The sequence below is a fragment of the Eucalyptus grandis genome, chromosome 4 (genome assembly GCF_016545825.1).
Source record: "Eucalyptus grandis isolate ANBG69807.140 chromosome 4, ASM1654582v1, whole genome shotgun sequence".
NCBI lineage: Eukaryota > Viridiplantae > Streptophyta > Magnoliopsida > Myrtales > Myrtaceae > Eucalyptus > Eucalyptus grandis.
Genome location: NC_052615.1, coordinates 29,152,845 through 29,169,287, shown reverse-complemented (window position 1 = coordinate 29,169,287; position 16,443 = coordinate 29,152,845). Strand labels below are relative to the sequence as shown.

At 43.1% G+C, this 16,443-nt stretch overlaps 2 protein-coding genes and 1 long non-coding RNA gene across 3 annotated transcripts; 1 reads left to right on the top strand and 2 right to left on the bottom strand.

The window, feature by feature from the left end:
• Positions 1–727: 727 nt before the first annotated feature.
• LOC104441695 (uncharacterized protein At5g41620) lies at positions 728–4,054 on the top strand. The gene is given in 4 exon segments (XM_010054883.3): positions 728–795; positions 1,545–1,670; positions 2,231–2,989; positions 2,992–4,054. Coding segments are annotated over 3 exon segments (1,548 nt in total). The 5' UTR covers positions 728–795; positions 1,545–1,589; the 3' UTR covers positions 3,700–4,054.
• Positions 4,055–4,474: 420 nt separating this feature from the next.
• LOC104441694 lies at positions 4,475–6,898 on the bottom strand. The gene is made up of 7 exons (XM_010054882.3): positions 6,465–6,898; positions 6,170–6,339; positions 5,927–6,029; positions 5,566–5,682; positions 5,313–5,483; positions 4,961–5,084; positions 4,475–4,881 (listed from the first exon to the last, which is right to left on the bottom strand). Exons 1-7 carry the CDS (start codon positions 6,732–6,734, stop codon positions 4,745–4,747), a joined length of 1,092 nt encoding a protein of 363 aa, XP_010053184.1. The 5' UTR covers positions 6,735–6,898; the 3' UTR covers positions 4,475–4,744.
• Positions 6,899–9,858: 2,960 nt separating this feature from the next.
• LOC104443110 lies at positions 9,859–14,650 on the bottom strand. Its single transcript, XR_005550470.1, has 3 exons — positions 10,702–14,650; positions 10,354–10,477; positions 9,859–10,276 (listed from the first exon to the last, which is right to left on the bottom strand). It is a non-coding gene; the product is annotated as an uncharacterized LOC104443110 (long non-coding RNA).
• Positions 14,651–16,443: the final 1,793 nt, after the last annotated feature.

The following is a 16,443-nucleotide window of genomic DNA, read 5'->3' as shown; positions in this document are numbered from 1 at the left end:
TCTGATCCGACCGGACCGGCTTTTTACTTTCCTCTTTCTCTGATCAGTATCATTCGCACACGCGGACGCTGGTTGTCTGGGAACCTGTCGAGCAGAGCTGTCACGGCGAGGAAGAACCACTGTGGCAGAACAGAGGAAAAACACACAGGAGAGAGAGAGAGAGAGAGAGAGGGAGAGAGAGGGAGGGAGGCGTTGGAGTAAACTTCTGCGGCAACAGTGATCAGTCTCTCGCGCTCCAGGAGCCCCAGATCCCCGAAAAAGAGGGGCAAAGGAAAAGAAGGATTTCTTTTTTAAAACCCAAGAAAAGAAAAATGGGTTGAGTAGACAGAGAGAGAGAGAGAGAGAGGGGGAGGGGGAGCGAGAAACATGAAAAGGGTGGGGAAAAGTGGGGGAGAGGCAGCAGAAAAGGAGGAAAATTTGGGACAAAAGTTAAGGAGGGGCGTAATTCTAAGCAAAAGATGTGGTGGCCCCAGCACTCCAGTGAGGCTCGAGTTCTTTGCGCGTGGAGCTATCATTGCCTCCTCCGGCTCTAACCCTTCTCCCTCCTCCCCTCCATCTTCTCCTCGTGTTTCTGCCAGGAAGCTCGCCGCTGCTCTCTGGGAATTCTCTCACTACCTGGCCTCTTCCAGAATGCACCACCACAATGGCAATCTCGGTAATATTCCCCACGGGCTGCGCCGCCTCCGGAGGGACAAGGATGGCGGCGGCGGCGGTGGCGGTGGGGGTGGCGGTGGGGGTGGCGGGTTTGAGCTCTCTCACTTTCTGGCCGATCCTTCTCCGAGTTCTCCTGAGCAGGTGCATGTTTTGTTTCTTGATTGGCTTATGTGATCTGGCTTTGTGATGGTCGGTCGAGGACTTGTTTCTTGTCCGTGCTGGTATATCTGTTCGAGGGCTATCTGTTGTGTTTCGCGTTTCAGATGTTTGTGTTTTGCTCCGTGTGTGATCATGACCAATCTTGTATGGTGTCTCCGCTGAGGCTCTGTGCGGTTGGGATGTTTTTGAAGTCTGTTTCTAGAGAAACGCTCATCAGGGTATTTCGGTCTGCATCTCTTTATGATCCTAAGATGGCATCATTATGGCCTCAAGCAGCTTCAGAATTCCGTTATCAGTGTTTGGCTGGTCCGGTCAGGAGACGGCACTCTTGTGTGTCGAATAGGCAAATTTGACGGAAAGAACAGTGTCTTCTCGGACATGTCCTTGTTAACTGTTGTCAAGGTTCCCCTCCCTTCTGGTCTGTACATATGAATTAGTGCAGCCTAGGTCTAATCCAGCTAAATGCACTTCAGAAGCTTTTGTCGGGTATTGACGTCTCTGCTTCTTTACCCTAGTTTCTACGACATCTGAAAACAATTATGCTGTTGTCGTATATTTGAATCGCTAGATCCTTCATTTGCTCATCTTGATCATGTGCTCAGTGCAGCAATTTTCGTGATGGATGCTTTCTGTTGATTTTACCGCTCATTACTTTAGTATGTGACATAGCGTTAAGCTGACGAGGTATTCTTGCAAATTTACTGACTAAGTTGGGTTATGTCATCTAACAGCCAGAGAGTACAAGCAGTTTAAGGAGGCATGTCGCAGCATCCCTCATGCAACATCATCGATCCATTGAAAGAAATAATCGTGCCATACAGCCTGTTTCCCCGGCAAGTTATGGAAGTTCGATGGAGGTAATTCTATTTTTGAGTTTAGTTCTGGCTCTCAAGTAATGGAAATTGTATTTTGATGCATTAGGGCTGAGTGTCGACTATGCCTAGAACCTCTGCCTGTTTCCTTTCATCTTAGCGTGTTGAGGTAGAAAGGGCCAGAAATCGTTTGTAAAATGTTGGCAATATTATTGCAGACCTTTTATGTTTGTTCCTTTTTGATAAATAAACTGGTTATCCTCTTTGTGTTCATTAGTGTGCTAAATGTCTTTTGTCACTGACGGGAGCATTGACTACACCGCCTGAACATTTTATATTTTTCCTCTCTTGGACAGACTAAACATGGTTTTTTAAGGCACTGTTGTTCAGAGCATTCTTAATTGAAACTCTGGGTTCTGTGATTCAAATTGCACAAATTTACTGGAGCCTTATTTACAATTCCTTCGATGAGCTTATTTGCGTAGAGCATCTCAGTTTGTCGCTACCATGGGTCTGTTGCCGCGATAAGGCTTTTCGAGTATTAATGATACCATATGCGTGATGTTCATGTGGGCATAATGACTCAAGGTACCATGCCGTTGCAGGTAACTCCATATAACCCAGCAATCACTCCTTCGAGTTCTTTAGACTTCAAAAGAAGAGTTAATGAGCCACATTACAGCCTCAAAACATCAACAGAACTTCTGAAAGTATTAAACCGTATTTGGAGCTTGGAAGAGCAGCATGCATCCAATATATCACTGATAAAAGCATTGAAGATGGAGCTTGATCATTCCCGAGTCCGGATTAAGGAGTTGCTTCGGGACCAACAAGCTGATCGACACGAGATAGATGCTTTGATGAAGCAAATTTCGGAAGATAAACTAGCTCGGAAGAATAAGGAACAGGATCGAATTCTTGCTGCTGTTCAGTCAGCAAGAGATGAGCTAGAAGATGAGAGGAAGCTAAGAAAGCGTTCAGAGAGCCTACACCGTAAGCTAGCTCGAGAACTTTCTGATGCAAAATCTTCTCTATCTCATGCCTTGAGAGAGCTGGAAAAGGACAGAAAATCAAGGAAATTGTTGGAAGATCTCTGTGATGAATTTGCCGTTGGTATAAGAGACTATGAACATGAGGTTCATTCATTGAAACAAAGGTATGACAAGGATTGGGCTGGAGGATCTGAACGGGACCGTTTGATTCTCCATATATCTGAATCATGGCTTGATGAGAGGATGCAGATGAAGTTCGAAGAAGCCCAAAGTGGTTCAGCAGAAAAGAGCTCGATTGTAGACAAATTGAGCCTCGAAATCGAGACATTCCTTCAAGCTAAGAGGAAGGACGCCCTTAAGAGCATCGACAGCACATTACCAAGGAACGGCGAAATTCACTTGAATCTGTTCCTCTGAATGAGGTTGTAAGTGCGCCTCAAGATCTGGGTGATGAAGATGATTCTGATGGAAGTGATTCTAATTGTTTTGAGCTGAATCGACAAACCCATGGTGAGTTTAAGGCATATATGGATGAAGCGTCAGAAGATCCTGCTGATGACAAAGTCGAAATAGAGCTAACCAAGAAAAAACGCGCACCTCGTGGGAGGAGGAAAGCTCAGAATTCATCCAGTGTTCAGGCTAAGTCTGAAAAAGCTGGTACCACAAGGGATAAAAGGGCTGATGGAAACCCAGCCGAGGTTACCGTTACCCACAAATTGGACAACCATGAAGCTACGGATGAGTTTAGCCACGAAAGAAAGAACAAATCTGAAGTCCGCAGTTTAACGGCAAATTCCATGCTGGATGACTTCATAAAGAATCAATTAAAGTTGTCGAGTGGAGGTTCTGTCCATCCTGATGTCGACTTTGGGGAGGCTTCATGCAGTAACTCTGCATGGAGGACTCAGGCGAGTCCAGTACGACCATGGATGGTGAAACAGTCGTCTAACGATCCAGATGTATCGGAGTCATCATCGAAACTGCCGCCTGTCATAAAGGAGAATACATTGAAAGCGAAGCTTATGGAAGCAAGGTCAAAGGGGCAGCGCTCACGGTTAAGAGCTGCCAGAGGTTTCTCATAGGTGTAAAGCAGTTTGTATGAGGAGGAACCCGCGAATAGAGGCTGTGGCTGTCAGTCAATGTCCCAGATTCCTAGCCTGTGAATATCACTCTCAATACTCTCGACTGTGATTATGGTTCTCCGTGTTTTTTTTTTTTCTTCTGATGATGCGTTCTATTTTTTGTTTAAGAGAATGAATCGCCCTTGTAATACCAATATGGAGCAATACAGAAATGAGTATTTAAGAAATGGAATCTAGAGAAATTCAGAGTCTGTATTGGTCACATTATGGTCCATTGAGGTTCCTTTCATGGTGCACTGCTGGTTGGAATCGTCCATGATGCGGAAGAATACGAGAGAATCACGTACTTTCTGAATGGTTTCGGTGCATATTCTTAATTGCGCTTCTATGTTGCCCTTTTCCGCCTTACACTTTGTGTTAAGGCATACGTAAGCTCTTGTGGTGAACAGAAGTGCTTTAGCATTTTTATCGGTACTCTTGTCATTGCCTCAGGCAGTTCCTGTTTGATCATGGAAATAAAAGGTCTATTCGAAACCTCTATGTTGTTGGCGTGGTCAGGTTCCCTGACCTGTGAATCTGGCAATTTCTTTTGATTCATAACCAAGTGCTTGATGGAAACAAAGATTCCTCTTGCCTGAGAAAGCAAAAGCCTAATGAGATTCACTTGAACCGTAGTTCACTCTTTTGCTGTGCCAAACTAAATAAGCTTCTGCTGCGAAATGAGTAACGCGATACTCACGTCGATGGATGAAGTACCGATTGCATTGATAGAATCTTGCATAGTGTAATTTTTAAGTTCTTCATTGTTACGAGACGTGAATTTAGTGATCGACCCACTATGAGGAGTTAAGACTTCTTCATCTGACACCAGACCTTCAGTATAGAATGCGGCCGCTTAGCGGACAAACATACCTAAGTCAAGTTCCAGTACAAAATGGCAGGAGAGGGCCACCCAATGGGTGTACAGAAACCTGGATGAGACCCTTGGAAACTGCATTAGTCTTTTTCACTTCATCAAGGCAGAATGAGCTGCATGGAGGCTTCATCACAGCTTCTTGAGATCTGGTGAGGACAGAGAGAAGGTGTGAGAAACTTCTCCTTTCTTCGGATTCCCTTTAATGATGCTCAGTGTCTGCTCATCCAGATCGACCAGAGCCGTGCATAGCGTGTACAGCGTTGGACCTTGAGACAGTTACAGTTAGAACAGCGGACAAAATGAAGAAGAACAAGAAAGAATTATCTCATTACTTATCTGTTTTACCTGACATGTAGATGGGATATTTGGCATCATCTGTATCTCCAAGGAGTGAGAGGAAGTCCTGTTTAGATTTCTTTGGTAACACAGCCGCTCTCTTTTGCCTGCTTTTTGAGTTCTCATCTTCTACCTAAATGGCAAATTAGCAAATTCCAATGTGCATGAAAATAAAAACTACTTGGTGATTCAGAATTTCTGTCGCTACGCTCCAGCCTATTGAGTTTCATTTTAGTTTTATTTTATTGATTTAATCATTTCTGGCCAGTAATTCTTTCGAATTGTTCATGTCTGCAATGGAGTGGGTGAGGCTTCAGGCATGATATCATCTTCTAGCTAGTTTGAGTTGCAGGTAAAATACCTGCTTAACTTGAAGATGCAGATACATGTTGGCATGGAAGAACGGCGTATCATCCACTTCATTAACTGAAACCCGGGTCCTTGATGCGGTCTCTAGGTTGCAAATTCTTCGTGCCTTCAGATCGATTAGATTGTAACTGTGTCCTACTGATGCCTCTGCTGAGCGGATTTTCTTGATAGAAGAAGTAGAAGACCGGCAATTAATACTCTCCATTATTGCAGATGAGAGATTCAAAATGCAAATAAGGTCTTACACTGGTCGCATCGGTCATGCTCGTTGCCTCTAGTAGATCTCTGGAGATGAAGTTCCTTCCAATCCCACTTGCTACAATCTCTTCTTTAGAGGGAGGTACCGCATTGAGTGTAAATCCCTGAACATCTCATTTTGGGTATAAGTTAATTCTTCAGGAATTTCACAAAGGTCAATACCCAAGAACTCAAGATTATAGGAGATTTATCTATTGATAGGCTGAATCGTTTTTTCCTCAAGGGGTTCTATCGAGCTATTGTCCCTAACTTCTCCGACATCGAAGTATGATGTTTGATAATCTACTGCATCGGGTGCAAACTACTCAGCTGGTATTACTGATTCAGCATGCGCTTGAGCTTTCTTACCATTCCGTTGTTGTTGAATCCGAATGCGCAGCTCGGGAGCTCTCCTGCATACGTGTACGAAATGAAGCACAATCCGCTCGACAGAGTACCCTTGATTAAGTAGCTGCATAATACCACAACAGAAGCAGCAGTCGCTCATCCGCCATCCCCTTTCATTTACGAAAACACGCGAAAATAAACTCTGGCCAAAACATTCAAGTTGAACTTCATGAATCTCGACACACAGTAAAATTCAAACCATACGTGTGGCCAACTAGAGCGACATTGGCATCCTCGTTGTGTGCGGCGACGGCCATCGACTCGCCGACGACCAATACGTCGGAACACTCAATGGCTTTCTCGGGCAAGTCTGATTTTGTTTCCTTGTCCGGGATGAAGGGTAGGATTTCCTTCCTGAAGTTTATCAACACAATCTGCACACGAACGGTTCAAGCTACGTGATATATCAGCAGCCAGCATAAAACCAACGAGATAACATCACACAAAATTCTTTTTCGTCCTCTGTTTCTCGGTAGCCGCAAAGGAGCACGAGGATTACGTCAAGAACCGGCACGTCAGCCCCTTCGGCCGTCCCAACGAGCTCGTCCCAGTAGCGAGGGAACTTGGTCTGGTTATGTTCGCAGAGAGCTTCGAGGAGAGGCCGTGATTCCGGAGCTCTTGCCCACGGCAGGAGCTGGTTTCGAAGGATGAGGTCCCTAGACAACCTGCTCTGTATCAAGCGCGAGAACCTCCGGCCGATCAAGAAGCCCATTTGATGAGGAGTCTCGCATGGCCCAACTTCGAACATCTCCAACGCGTGCTCTTCCATCAGATGTGCGTGTGAAGTTGCTCGTTCTTCCTCAGCTCCAATGACAGAAACGCCTTATCCTCGTGATCACAGTTTGGTGTTAGGTCGTCTGCCATAGATGAAGACAAAACCCATCTTGCATCCTATTGGCTATGAAAGTTTTAGGGCAGAGAGCTATGAACCAGGAGGCGAGAGTCTTTTGAGTAGAAAAACAAAAACTTGGAGGCAAGGGGGAATCGAAGTTGGACTGGCTCTAGGATCTTGGGGAGAGCGCCTAACGTTCGAGCCCAAAACGTGCAAGTTCGTCTGAAAAATTGATTGGGGCCTTTGGCTGATCCAAGAAGGGCCTTCCATCTTGATTCTCAAAAAAACAAAAGAAATCGAGCTTGGCCCGACCCGTTCCAATGGGGTTATGTCATCACGCAAACCCACCGATAGTATGTCCCGGTGTCTCGAGCCCATCAATCGAATGTTACTAAGTAATTCAAATGAGATTCGGTAACACCAACTTAGATGGTACCCTAGTCTGACAAAAGTCGGTAAGTCGCTCCAATTTAGGTTAGTAACTCTATATAAGACTTGAGCTACATTCATTTCATGAAAAATGTGATGTTTTACAAAATGTTTTATAGGAAAATGATAATATTTTCTTGTGTTCGACTAAAATCGAAAATGAACTAACACCGGAAAATGAATTGGAAAATATACTTCGCCGTTTGATATTTGATTTGATTTTTTGGGAAAAATTACAAAAAAATTAAATATTAATTATTTTTATTCTTAAAATAATTTTCTTTTCTTTTTCTTTTTCTTCTTCCTTGACCGATCATTAGCCACAAACAAGCTCGAGCCTTGCCACAGGCTGGTTAGGCTCAAGCTCGCCTGAGGTTACTAGAGGTCGAAGAGGCTCAAGCACCACCCAACTCACTAGATCTAGTGAGATTCAAGCTCCCTGACAGCCTAAGGCGAGCTCGGGCCTCACTATATCCCATGAGCTAGGTGAGGCCCAAGTTCACCCGTGGTTGGCAATGGACCGAGGAAGAAGAAAAAAATTAAAAATAATTAAAAACTCATTTTTTAATAAAGAAAAAAATTGAAAAAAAAAAAGGAAAAGGTGTTTGGCAAAAGAAAGTGCTTAATGTTGAAGTGAAAGAAGGAGTTCGCTTTCGAAAAGCGGAAAACATTTTTTCCACTTTTGAAAATATTTTTTTCATTGATAGAAAATATTTTCCTCGACTAGTTTAGTTTTCATAAACCGAAAGTCAAAAAATTCAGAAAACATTTTTTTGGTAATTATTTTCCTTAAAAAGAATAGAAATCCGAATCATTAGTGAGTTATACAAAATAAGACTCTATAAGTTAGCACGAAATTGTTTATTTGAGAACTACAACAACAACAAAAAAATTGCAATTTAGTAAGATTATCAGTAATTTACCGACAAGTTACGTAAAAGAATAAGTCGTTTGATCTTCATTTTTATCGACAATTTTATGACACTTATTAAAATTTATGAGAATTTACTAGCATGGAAAAGAAACCCACCATTTTGGGCATGGGACAATAGATATATGTGTTTTGAGGTTACAATTTGATTACGTTCGAGAATATTTGCAATTTTTGATAGACGCAGAAGTCTTGCTTAATTCAGGAAATCCCGAATTTGTAAAATTTTCCATTGAGCTCATATTTTCTAGGTTAAACAGTGTTCATCAACAAGTCTGTAATTTTTTTCTTTTCATTTTTTCTCATCAATTTCCATAAAATACATCGTATTCGTATAGTATTGTTGAAACACGATAGTTTCAAAACTACTTTGCTAAAGTAAGTCAATGCTATGAAAAATAACTGCTATTAGGTTTAAAAATTGCCGGCCAACTAAGAAAGAGATCAATCCATTCATCTAATTAATAAATACAAGGCGGTTGCCGTGCATTGCACGAAAATATAATGAAAATGAAGCGCCAAATATTTTAGCATAAATGCAACATTATTTTAACGTGTCAGCAGTTGTCAAATCTATAACAACAATTAGGTGGAAAATTTATAGGCACCGCACAGAGAATACTTCATTCTAATATATTCAAATACATACGCGAATTGGACGGCGCATCATTCCGTTCGCAACACGAAATCTGCTCAAAGAATATGACATCGGCCTCGCATTTTCTTCGTTTTCTAATTCCCATCCATTGATCATACAGAGTTGAAGTGCTTTTAATTGTTGAAAATGCACCTTTTTCTCAGGGACGACATGTCCGGGACAAGGTGAATCTGATCACCCCTTTTGAAGGAACCCTTTTTGGTTCTGCAGCGGGACGTGGTTCGCCCTTTGTTTTTCCCTCAGAATCGCGCAATAATGCACACCTATCGCCACCACCAATGGAAGACGGTCGGGGACGAAGCACGTGGAAAATTCCCCGCAGAACATATGAAATGTAATAACGACAAGGGGCCCATGTCAACTGCTGAACAGTGCCTGGTGTTTGCTAGCTAAAGACGGTGTATAACATTCCCAACACTCTCGACTGTGATTATGGTTCTCCGTTTTTTTTTTCCCTGATGATGCGTTCTATTTTTTGTTTAAGAGAATGAATCGCCCTTGTAATACCAATATGAAGCAATACAGAATTGAGTATTTAACAAATGGAATCTGGAGAAATTCAGTCTTTATCAGCCACATTACGGCCCGTTGAGGTTCCTTGGATGGTGCACTTCTGGTTGGAGTCGTCCATGTCGCAGAAGAATACAGAGAAATCAAATAATTTTTTGAATGGTTTCGGTGCATATTCTTAATTGTGCTTATGTGTCGCCTTTGCCCGCCTTACCCTTCTGTGTTAGGGCATACGTAAGTTCTTGTGGTAAACAGAAGTGTTTTAGCATTATAATTATTAGTACTCTTATCATTGCCACAGGCGGTTCCTGCTTTGGTCATGGAAATAAGAGGTCTATTAGAAACCTCTTTGGTGTTGGCGTGGTCAAGTTCCATGACCTGTGAATCTGGCCAGAGAAATCAAAAGCACTAGATTAAGTAGCAAAGAGATTTACTTGAACCGTAGTTCACTCTTTTGCTGTGCCAAACTGGATAGCTTCTGCTGCAAAATGAGTTATGCGAGACTTGCGTAGATGAATGAAGTACCGATGGCATTGAGAGAATCTTGCATATTGTAATTTTTTAAGTTCCTAATTGTTAAGAGACGTGAGTCTAGCGATCGACCATCTATGATGCATTAGACTTTTCATCTCACGTCGGACCTTCAGTGTAGTGTGTGGCCGCTCGGTGGAAAAAAATTACCTAAGTCGAGTTCTGGTGAAAAATGACAGGAGAGGGGCACTCAATAGGTGTACAGAAACCTGGATGAGAGCCTTGGAAACTGCATTAGTCTTTCTCACTTCGTCAAAGCAAAATGAGCTGCATGGAGGTTTCAGCACAGCTTCTTGAGATCTGGCAACGACAGGGAGAAGATGTGAGAAACTTCTCCTTTCTTCGGATTCCCTTTGATGATGCTCAGTGTCTGCTCATCCCGATCAACCAAAGCCGTGCATTGTCTATACAACGTTGGACCTTGAGACAGGTACGGTTAGAACAGAGGACAGAATGGAGAGAACAAGAAAGAATTATTCCATTACTTTCTGGTTTACCTGAGATGTAAATGGAATATTTCTCATCATCTGTATCTCCAAGGAGTGATAGGAAGTCCTGTTTAGAATTCTTTGGTAACACAGCCGAGCTCTTTTGCCTGCTTATCAAGTTCTCATCTTCTACCTAAATAACAATTTAGCAAATTCCGGTGTAAATAGAAATAAAAACTACTAGGTGAATTAGAATTTCTGTTGCTACGCTCCAGCCTATTGACTTTTGTTTTGGTTATCCATTGATTTAATCATTTCTAGCCTGTAATTCTCTCGAATTGTTCATGTCTGCAATGGAGTATGTGAGGCTTCAGGCATTATATTATCTCCTAGCTAGTTGGATTGCGGGTAAAGTACCTGCTTAACTTGAAGATGCAGATACACGTTTGCATGGGAGAACGGCATCTCATCCACTTCATTAACTGAAAGCTGGGTCCTTGATGTGGTCTCTATGTTGCGGTTTCTTCGTGCATTCAGATTGATCAGATTGTAGCTGTGCCCTACGGATGCTTCTGCAGAGCAGAATTTATTGATAGAGAAGTAGAAGATCAGGAAATAACACTGTCCATTATGGCAGATGTGAGATTGAAGATGCAAATAGGGTATTATCGTTGCCTCTAGGAGATCTCTGGAGATGAATTCCAATCCCACCTGCTACAATCTCTTCTTTAGAGGGAGGTACTGCATTGAGTGTGTAAATCCCTGAACATCTCATTTCAGGTATAAGTTAATTCATCAGGAATTTCACAAAGGTCAATACCCAAGAACTCAAGATAATACGAGATTTATCTACTGGTAGGCTGAATTGTTTTTTCCTCAAGAGGTTCCATTGTGCTATTGTTAACTTCTCCAACATCAAATTATAATGTTTGTTTATCTACTGCATCGGGTGCGAAGTACTGATTCAGCATGCGCTTGAGCTTTCTTACAATTCTGTTGTTGAATCCGTATGCGCAGCTCGGGAGCCCTCCTGCATATGTGTACGAAATGAAGCACAATCCATTCGACAGAGTACCCTTTATTAAGTAGCTGCATATACCACAACAGAAGCAGCAGTCACTCATCCGCCATCCCCTTTCATTATGCAAACGTGTCAAAATAAACTCGGCTTATGCATTCAAGTTGAACTTCATGAATCTTGACACAGGAAATTTCAAACCATATGTGTGGCCAACTAGGGCAACATTGGCGTCCTCGTTGTGTGCAGCAACGGCCATCAACTCGCTGACAACCAATACATCGGAACACTCAGTGACTTTCTCGGGCAAGTCTGATTTTGTTTTCTTTTCCAGGATGAAGGGTAGGATTTCCTTCCTGAAGTTTATCAACACTATCTGCACACGAACAGTTCAAGCTATGCGATATATTGGCAGCCAATATAAAACCAACGGGATGACATCGGACACTTCTTTAGTGGCAAACTAGCACAAGCATTCCGCCGACAATAGGCACACCATCCCCTTCGGCTGTCCCAACAAGCTTGTACCAGTAGCGAGGGAACTTGTTCTGGTTATTTTCACAGAGAGCATCGAGGAGAGGCCGTGATTTTGGAGCTCTTGCCCATGGCAGGAGCAGGAGTTGTTTCTGAAGGATGAGGTCTCTAGACAACCTGCCCTGTATCAAACCTGAGAACGTCTGACCAATCAAGAAGCCCATTTGACAAGGAGTCACATGGCCCAACTTCAAACAACTCCAGCGGGTGCTCTTCCGTCGGTACGGTGGGGTGTGTACGTGAGCTTGCTTGTTCTTCCTCAAGAGAGAGACTCCAATAATAGAGACACCCCATCCTTGTGATCACAGTTGGGTTAGGTTTGCTATTGCTGGCTGTGTTATTGGAGATGAACATGGAGACAAAGCATCTGGCATCTTATTGGTTTTGAAGTTTTAGGGCAGAGAGAAGTGCTAAACCAGAGTCCAATCTCCTGAGTAGAAAATAGGGGTGAGGATGTTGGACTGTCCAAACCGGAAATTGCCCAGACCGGACCGGACCAGCCGGTTTGGTCCGGTTTCCAGAGGGATTGGTGTCACGTCCCGAACCCCGGGCACGCGCACATCCCTCGACGGTGGACTTAAAAATTTGCAACGTTCCTAGGACGCGTCGCCGACCCTTTTTTATTTTATGCACATGCGGAAGCGAATTATATAAACACCGGACAACAATCAAATACATGGGATAGTAAAACACATGCCAACACCTTTCTCACAAAACACACTTTATAAACAAACCGAGTTAACCCTATAGGTTCATATACAGAAGGTCTGACTCAAAAAGAAACCACTAGGCCATCTACACTCTAGACCCTTCAGCCTCAGGCTTTGGATCCTCCACGCTACGGCCCTGAAAATGGTAACTCACGACGGGGTGAGATAAAAATCTCAGCGAGTCAACACCCTAAACCTTGATTAGGACGAGGATTCACTCAGAGGTAGCCTAAACATGCACCATATAGGTCTTACCTCGCCTCAACACCTCCCTGTACAATAGTACATCTCATATACATATATAAACGCAGCAAGCGTAAATCAATAATTGGAACGCCTTATATCATTCATCAAATATTCACAGGGGTCATGATTATAAGGCCAAATCGTTATGACACGTCCCATTCTGTGCCGCACAATTTCGTCCCATAATCAGGCGCGACTATCTCAAACACTCACATGTATTCTAGTTATTACGATATATCGGCCATGCCCAACTCAATAGTTGGCAGTCATCCGGCATAACCGGGCGTCGTCTCGCCCTATCAAGCACGGCAATGTCTCGCGTAAACGCATCAAGACGGCATTTCATAAAGGAGCATTGTGTCACGCCCCAATCCTTGAGCGTGCGCACATCCCTCGGTGGTCGACTAAATTGCGACGTCCTAGGACGTGTCGCCGACCCAATCGGTGAATGCACATGCGGAAGTGAATAAACAAATGCCCAGACAACACAAATATGAGATAGAAAAGCAGGATACAAATTTTCACAAAACACTTTTATAAACAAACTAGTCCGTCTACAAGCTTTGGGGGCTTTGGGTCCTCCACAACGCCATCAAGAGGGTCAACTACACCCTCGCTTGGAGTGGCGTTGACCACCACGGCGGGGATATCAAAACCTTGAAGGGGACCTACCCTGTACGCATTGAGCCCATGGCGAAACCACGCCCTGAATTGATGAGGTACCCTCTAAGGTAGGCCCAATCGACTCAGATAGTGATCACTACGAGCTCATAGACTCAGTGACTCCTAGGGACAAGGACGTCTATACTCCACTCAGAAATCCCCTGGGACTGTCCAAAACGAACCAGAGGGACCACCATTTAAGGACCTAAAAAGGGTAAGCTCACGACGGGGGTGAGATAACGTCTCAGTAAGTCTACTCCCTAAACCCCGATTAGGAATGAAAAATGCCTAGGGGAGGTCTAACCATACAATCAACGAGTCGCCTCAGTTCCTCCCTGCACATCAGTACAGTTCATATACTTAATGCACACATCAATTGGAACATCTCAATCACATCTCAATCAATCATATCTCAATCAATCACAGGGGTCTCGATTATAAGGCCAAATCGTTATGACACGTCATATACCGTGCCACACAATTTTGTCCCATAATTTAGCGTGTTTATCTCAATCAATCATGCGTTCCAATTGATTACTACCTACACAGGCACGATCTACCGACGCACATCGGTCTTCTAGCATAGCCAGGCTTCGTCTCATTCCTTGAGCATGGCAACATCCACTGATGCACATCGGGGACGGCATTCCCGAAGGAGCATCGATCCAAAATCTACTACGACTGGCATCCGTTGTCCAAGGGCATCCCATATAGGGGCCACGTTCTTCCGACACACATCGGGGACGAGTTCACTTAACCATCACACTATCAATCAATCTCGACCAAGGATATTGTGCTTTGCACTCAAATGCCTCAATTAAGATAATGTGTTTGGCCTATTTTTTTCGTATTAAAAATATCCAATAAAAATAATCGTGTGTGGTACATGGTCAAATCGAACCTTAAAAATTGATATCATTCATTTTAAAATCCCACTATTTAATATAGTACTTAAAAACATTTTTGGTGTCAAAACCCGACACCCAGTATTTTCTAATTCAATACCAAAATTTTACAATTTTGAAATAAATACTCAAAATTTACAATCATCACTCAATTGCACAATTTAACAATCAACTGTACAAACTAACCACACCACTGTAATCGGCACGAAATTCTAACGACTGACTATCTCGGTATGATTTTCGGAAATTATTAAATAAATTACAAAATTAATTAAATAAATACAAAATAATTAAATAAATGCCTAATTAAGCTATATACGCTAATCTAATTTCTTAAGTCTTAAATAACCTACTAAACTAAATAAATCACAAAATCTAATTAGCCTCTAACTAAACTAATTTAATTACCTAATTAGCCTAATTAACTAACTAATGACTAATTACACTAATCTAACCACCTAAACCAATCTTAGGCTAAGCTAATTATCCCTTAAGCATAATTAACCCCATAAGCAAGATTTAGCAAGTAAACTCACTTTGGATTTGCGAGCCGGTGAGTTCATGGCGACGGCAATGCAGAGGCGAGTGAGACTTGAGCCTACGACGACACCCAACGAGACTCAAAAGGGTTTGGAAAAAGGCCCAATAGCTCACGGCTAGGGTTAGGCTTCCGGTTCTGTCCAAGGGCTGAGAGGGCTGGTCAGAGGGCTCGTCTTGGCTGGAAATGGCCAGGCAAGTGGCAGACGGCAGCGATGGGACCAGGCGGGTAGGAGGAGGCAGCTGGCTGTTTGAGGATGGCAACGAGTGGCATCCAGGTGGCTGGAGGGAGCTTGACGAGTTGGACGGCAGCCAGGTGAACTCGGGATAGTGGCTGGGCTCGACGAACGACTAGGACGGCACAACGGCAGTGGCTGGCGGACGAGTGGGCTTGGGCGGGCATGTAGGTTGGCTGGTCAACTTCCTCTGGTTTCTCTGGTTTCTTGAGCTTTCAAAATAGCAAGAATGGAGGAGAGAACAGCAAGGAAGAAGAAGAAGGAAGGGCAGCAGCTGGTCAAGGGGACAAGAGCCTTTAATGCTCCTTCAAAGTCTCAAAACACTTGAGTGCTGCCCCCACCATGTTTAGCCCTATCCACAGCCCATTTCTCTCTCTCAAATCTTCCTAAGCAAGCTTCCCAAGTGGTCCAAAAGTTCCACCCCACCAAGGCCTACGAATTTTGTGCATCTCCCCTTCAGTTTCACTTCAATTCCTCTCCAAATTCATCTAATTGGTGCCCAAAAATTCCAGCTGAGGTATCTACATCAAATTTATGATCTTCCTCACCAATTGATCCAACTTGATGGCTAAAAACGCACCCAATTTGGCCTATCCGAATTTCCCGATCCAATTTTGCTAATTCTTGATTTTTCGCCGAAAATCTGAACTAATCGTCGGAGGATGAGTCGATGTTCCTAAAATAAATTGTGACACACCAAAACTTTTGATTTATGAAACCGAGTTCAATTTCGTAGTTAATTTCAACCGGACACAATTTTAGCGTGACTTAACCTACCGGGTAGCTTTTAGGAATTTTAGCGCTTTTGACCTGTGGTCAATTATTTTCGATCCACAGCGTGCATCTTCGACTCATAGGCAACTTTCAATTGTCGTAAAAATTTCAAGATCTCTAATATGGGCACATAGTACAGAATCGACAAAAAATCGGTTTAGTACCGCTCGACACGAATTTTGCAATTAGGTGGAATCACCCACTCTTAAGTACATATTTCTGTCAAATCGACCTATCTCCAGTTTCTAATTGATTTTAATTGTGCCGTATTGATCCTTGCAGATTAGTATGGTTGAGCAGTCGATTTTTGGTCGAATTCTCAAGTCAATCGCGTTTATATTCCTTAATGGCTTTACTTGATAGACTAATTATCTCATGAGTGGCCAACTTAAAGAAAAGAACTATAGGCGTGTCGATGAAAAACCCAATTCATTCAATCGAAAATAGACTCGAAAATCAGGCTGTCACACATCGATCCGGCCTCTACCGCGATCCGACATCCGTTGTCAAGGGCATTCCACACAGGAGCATCGGTC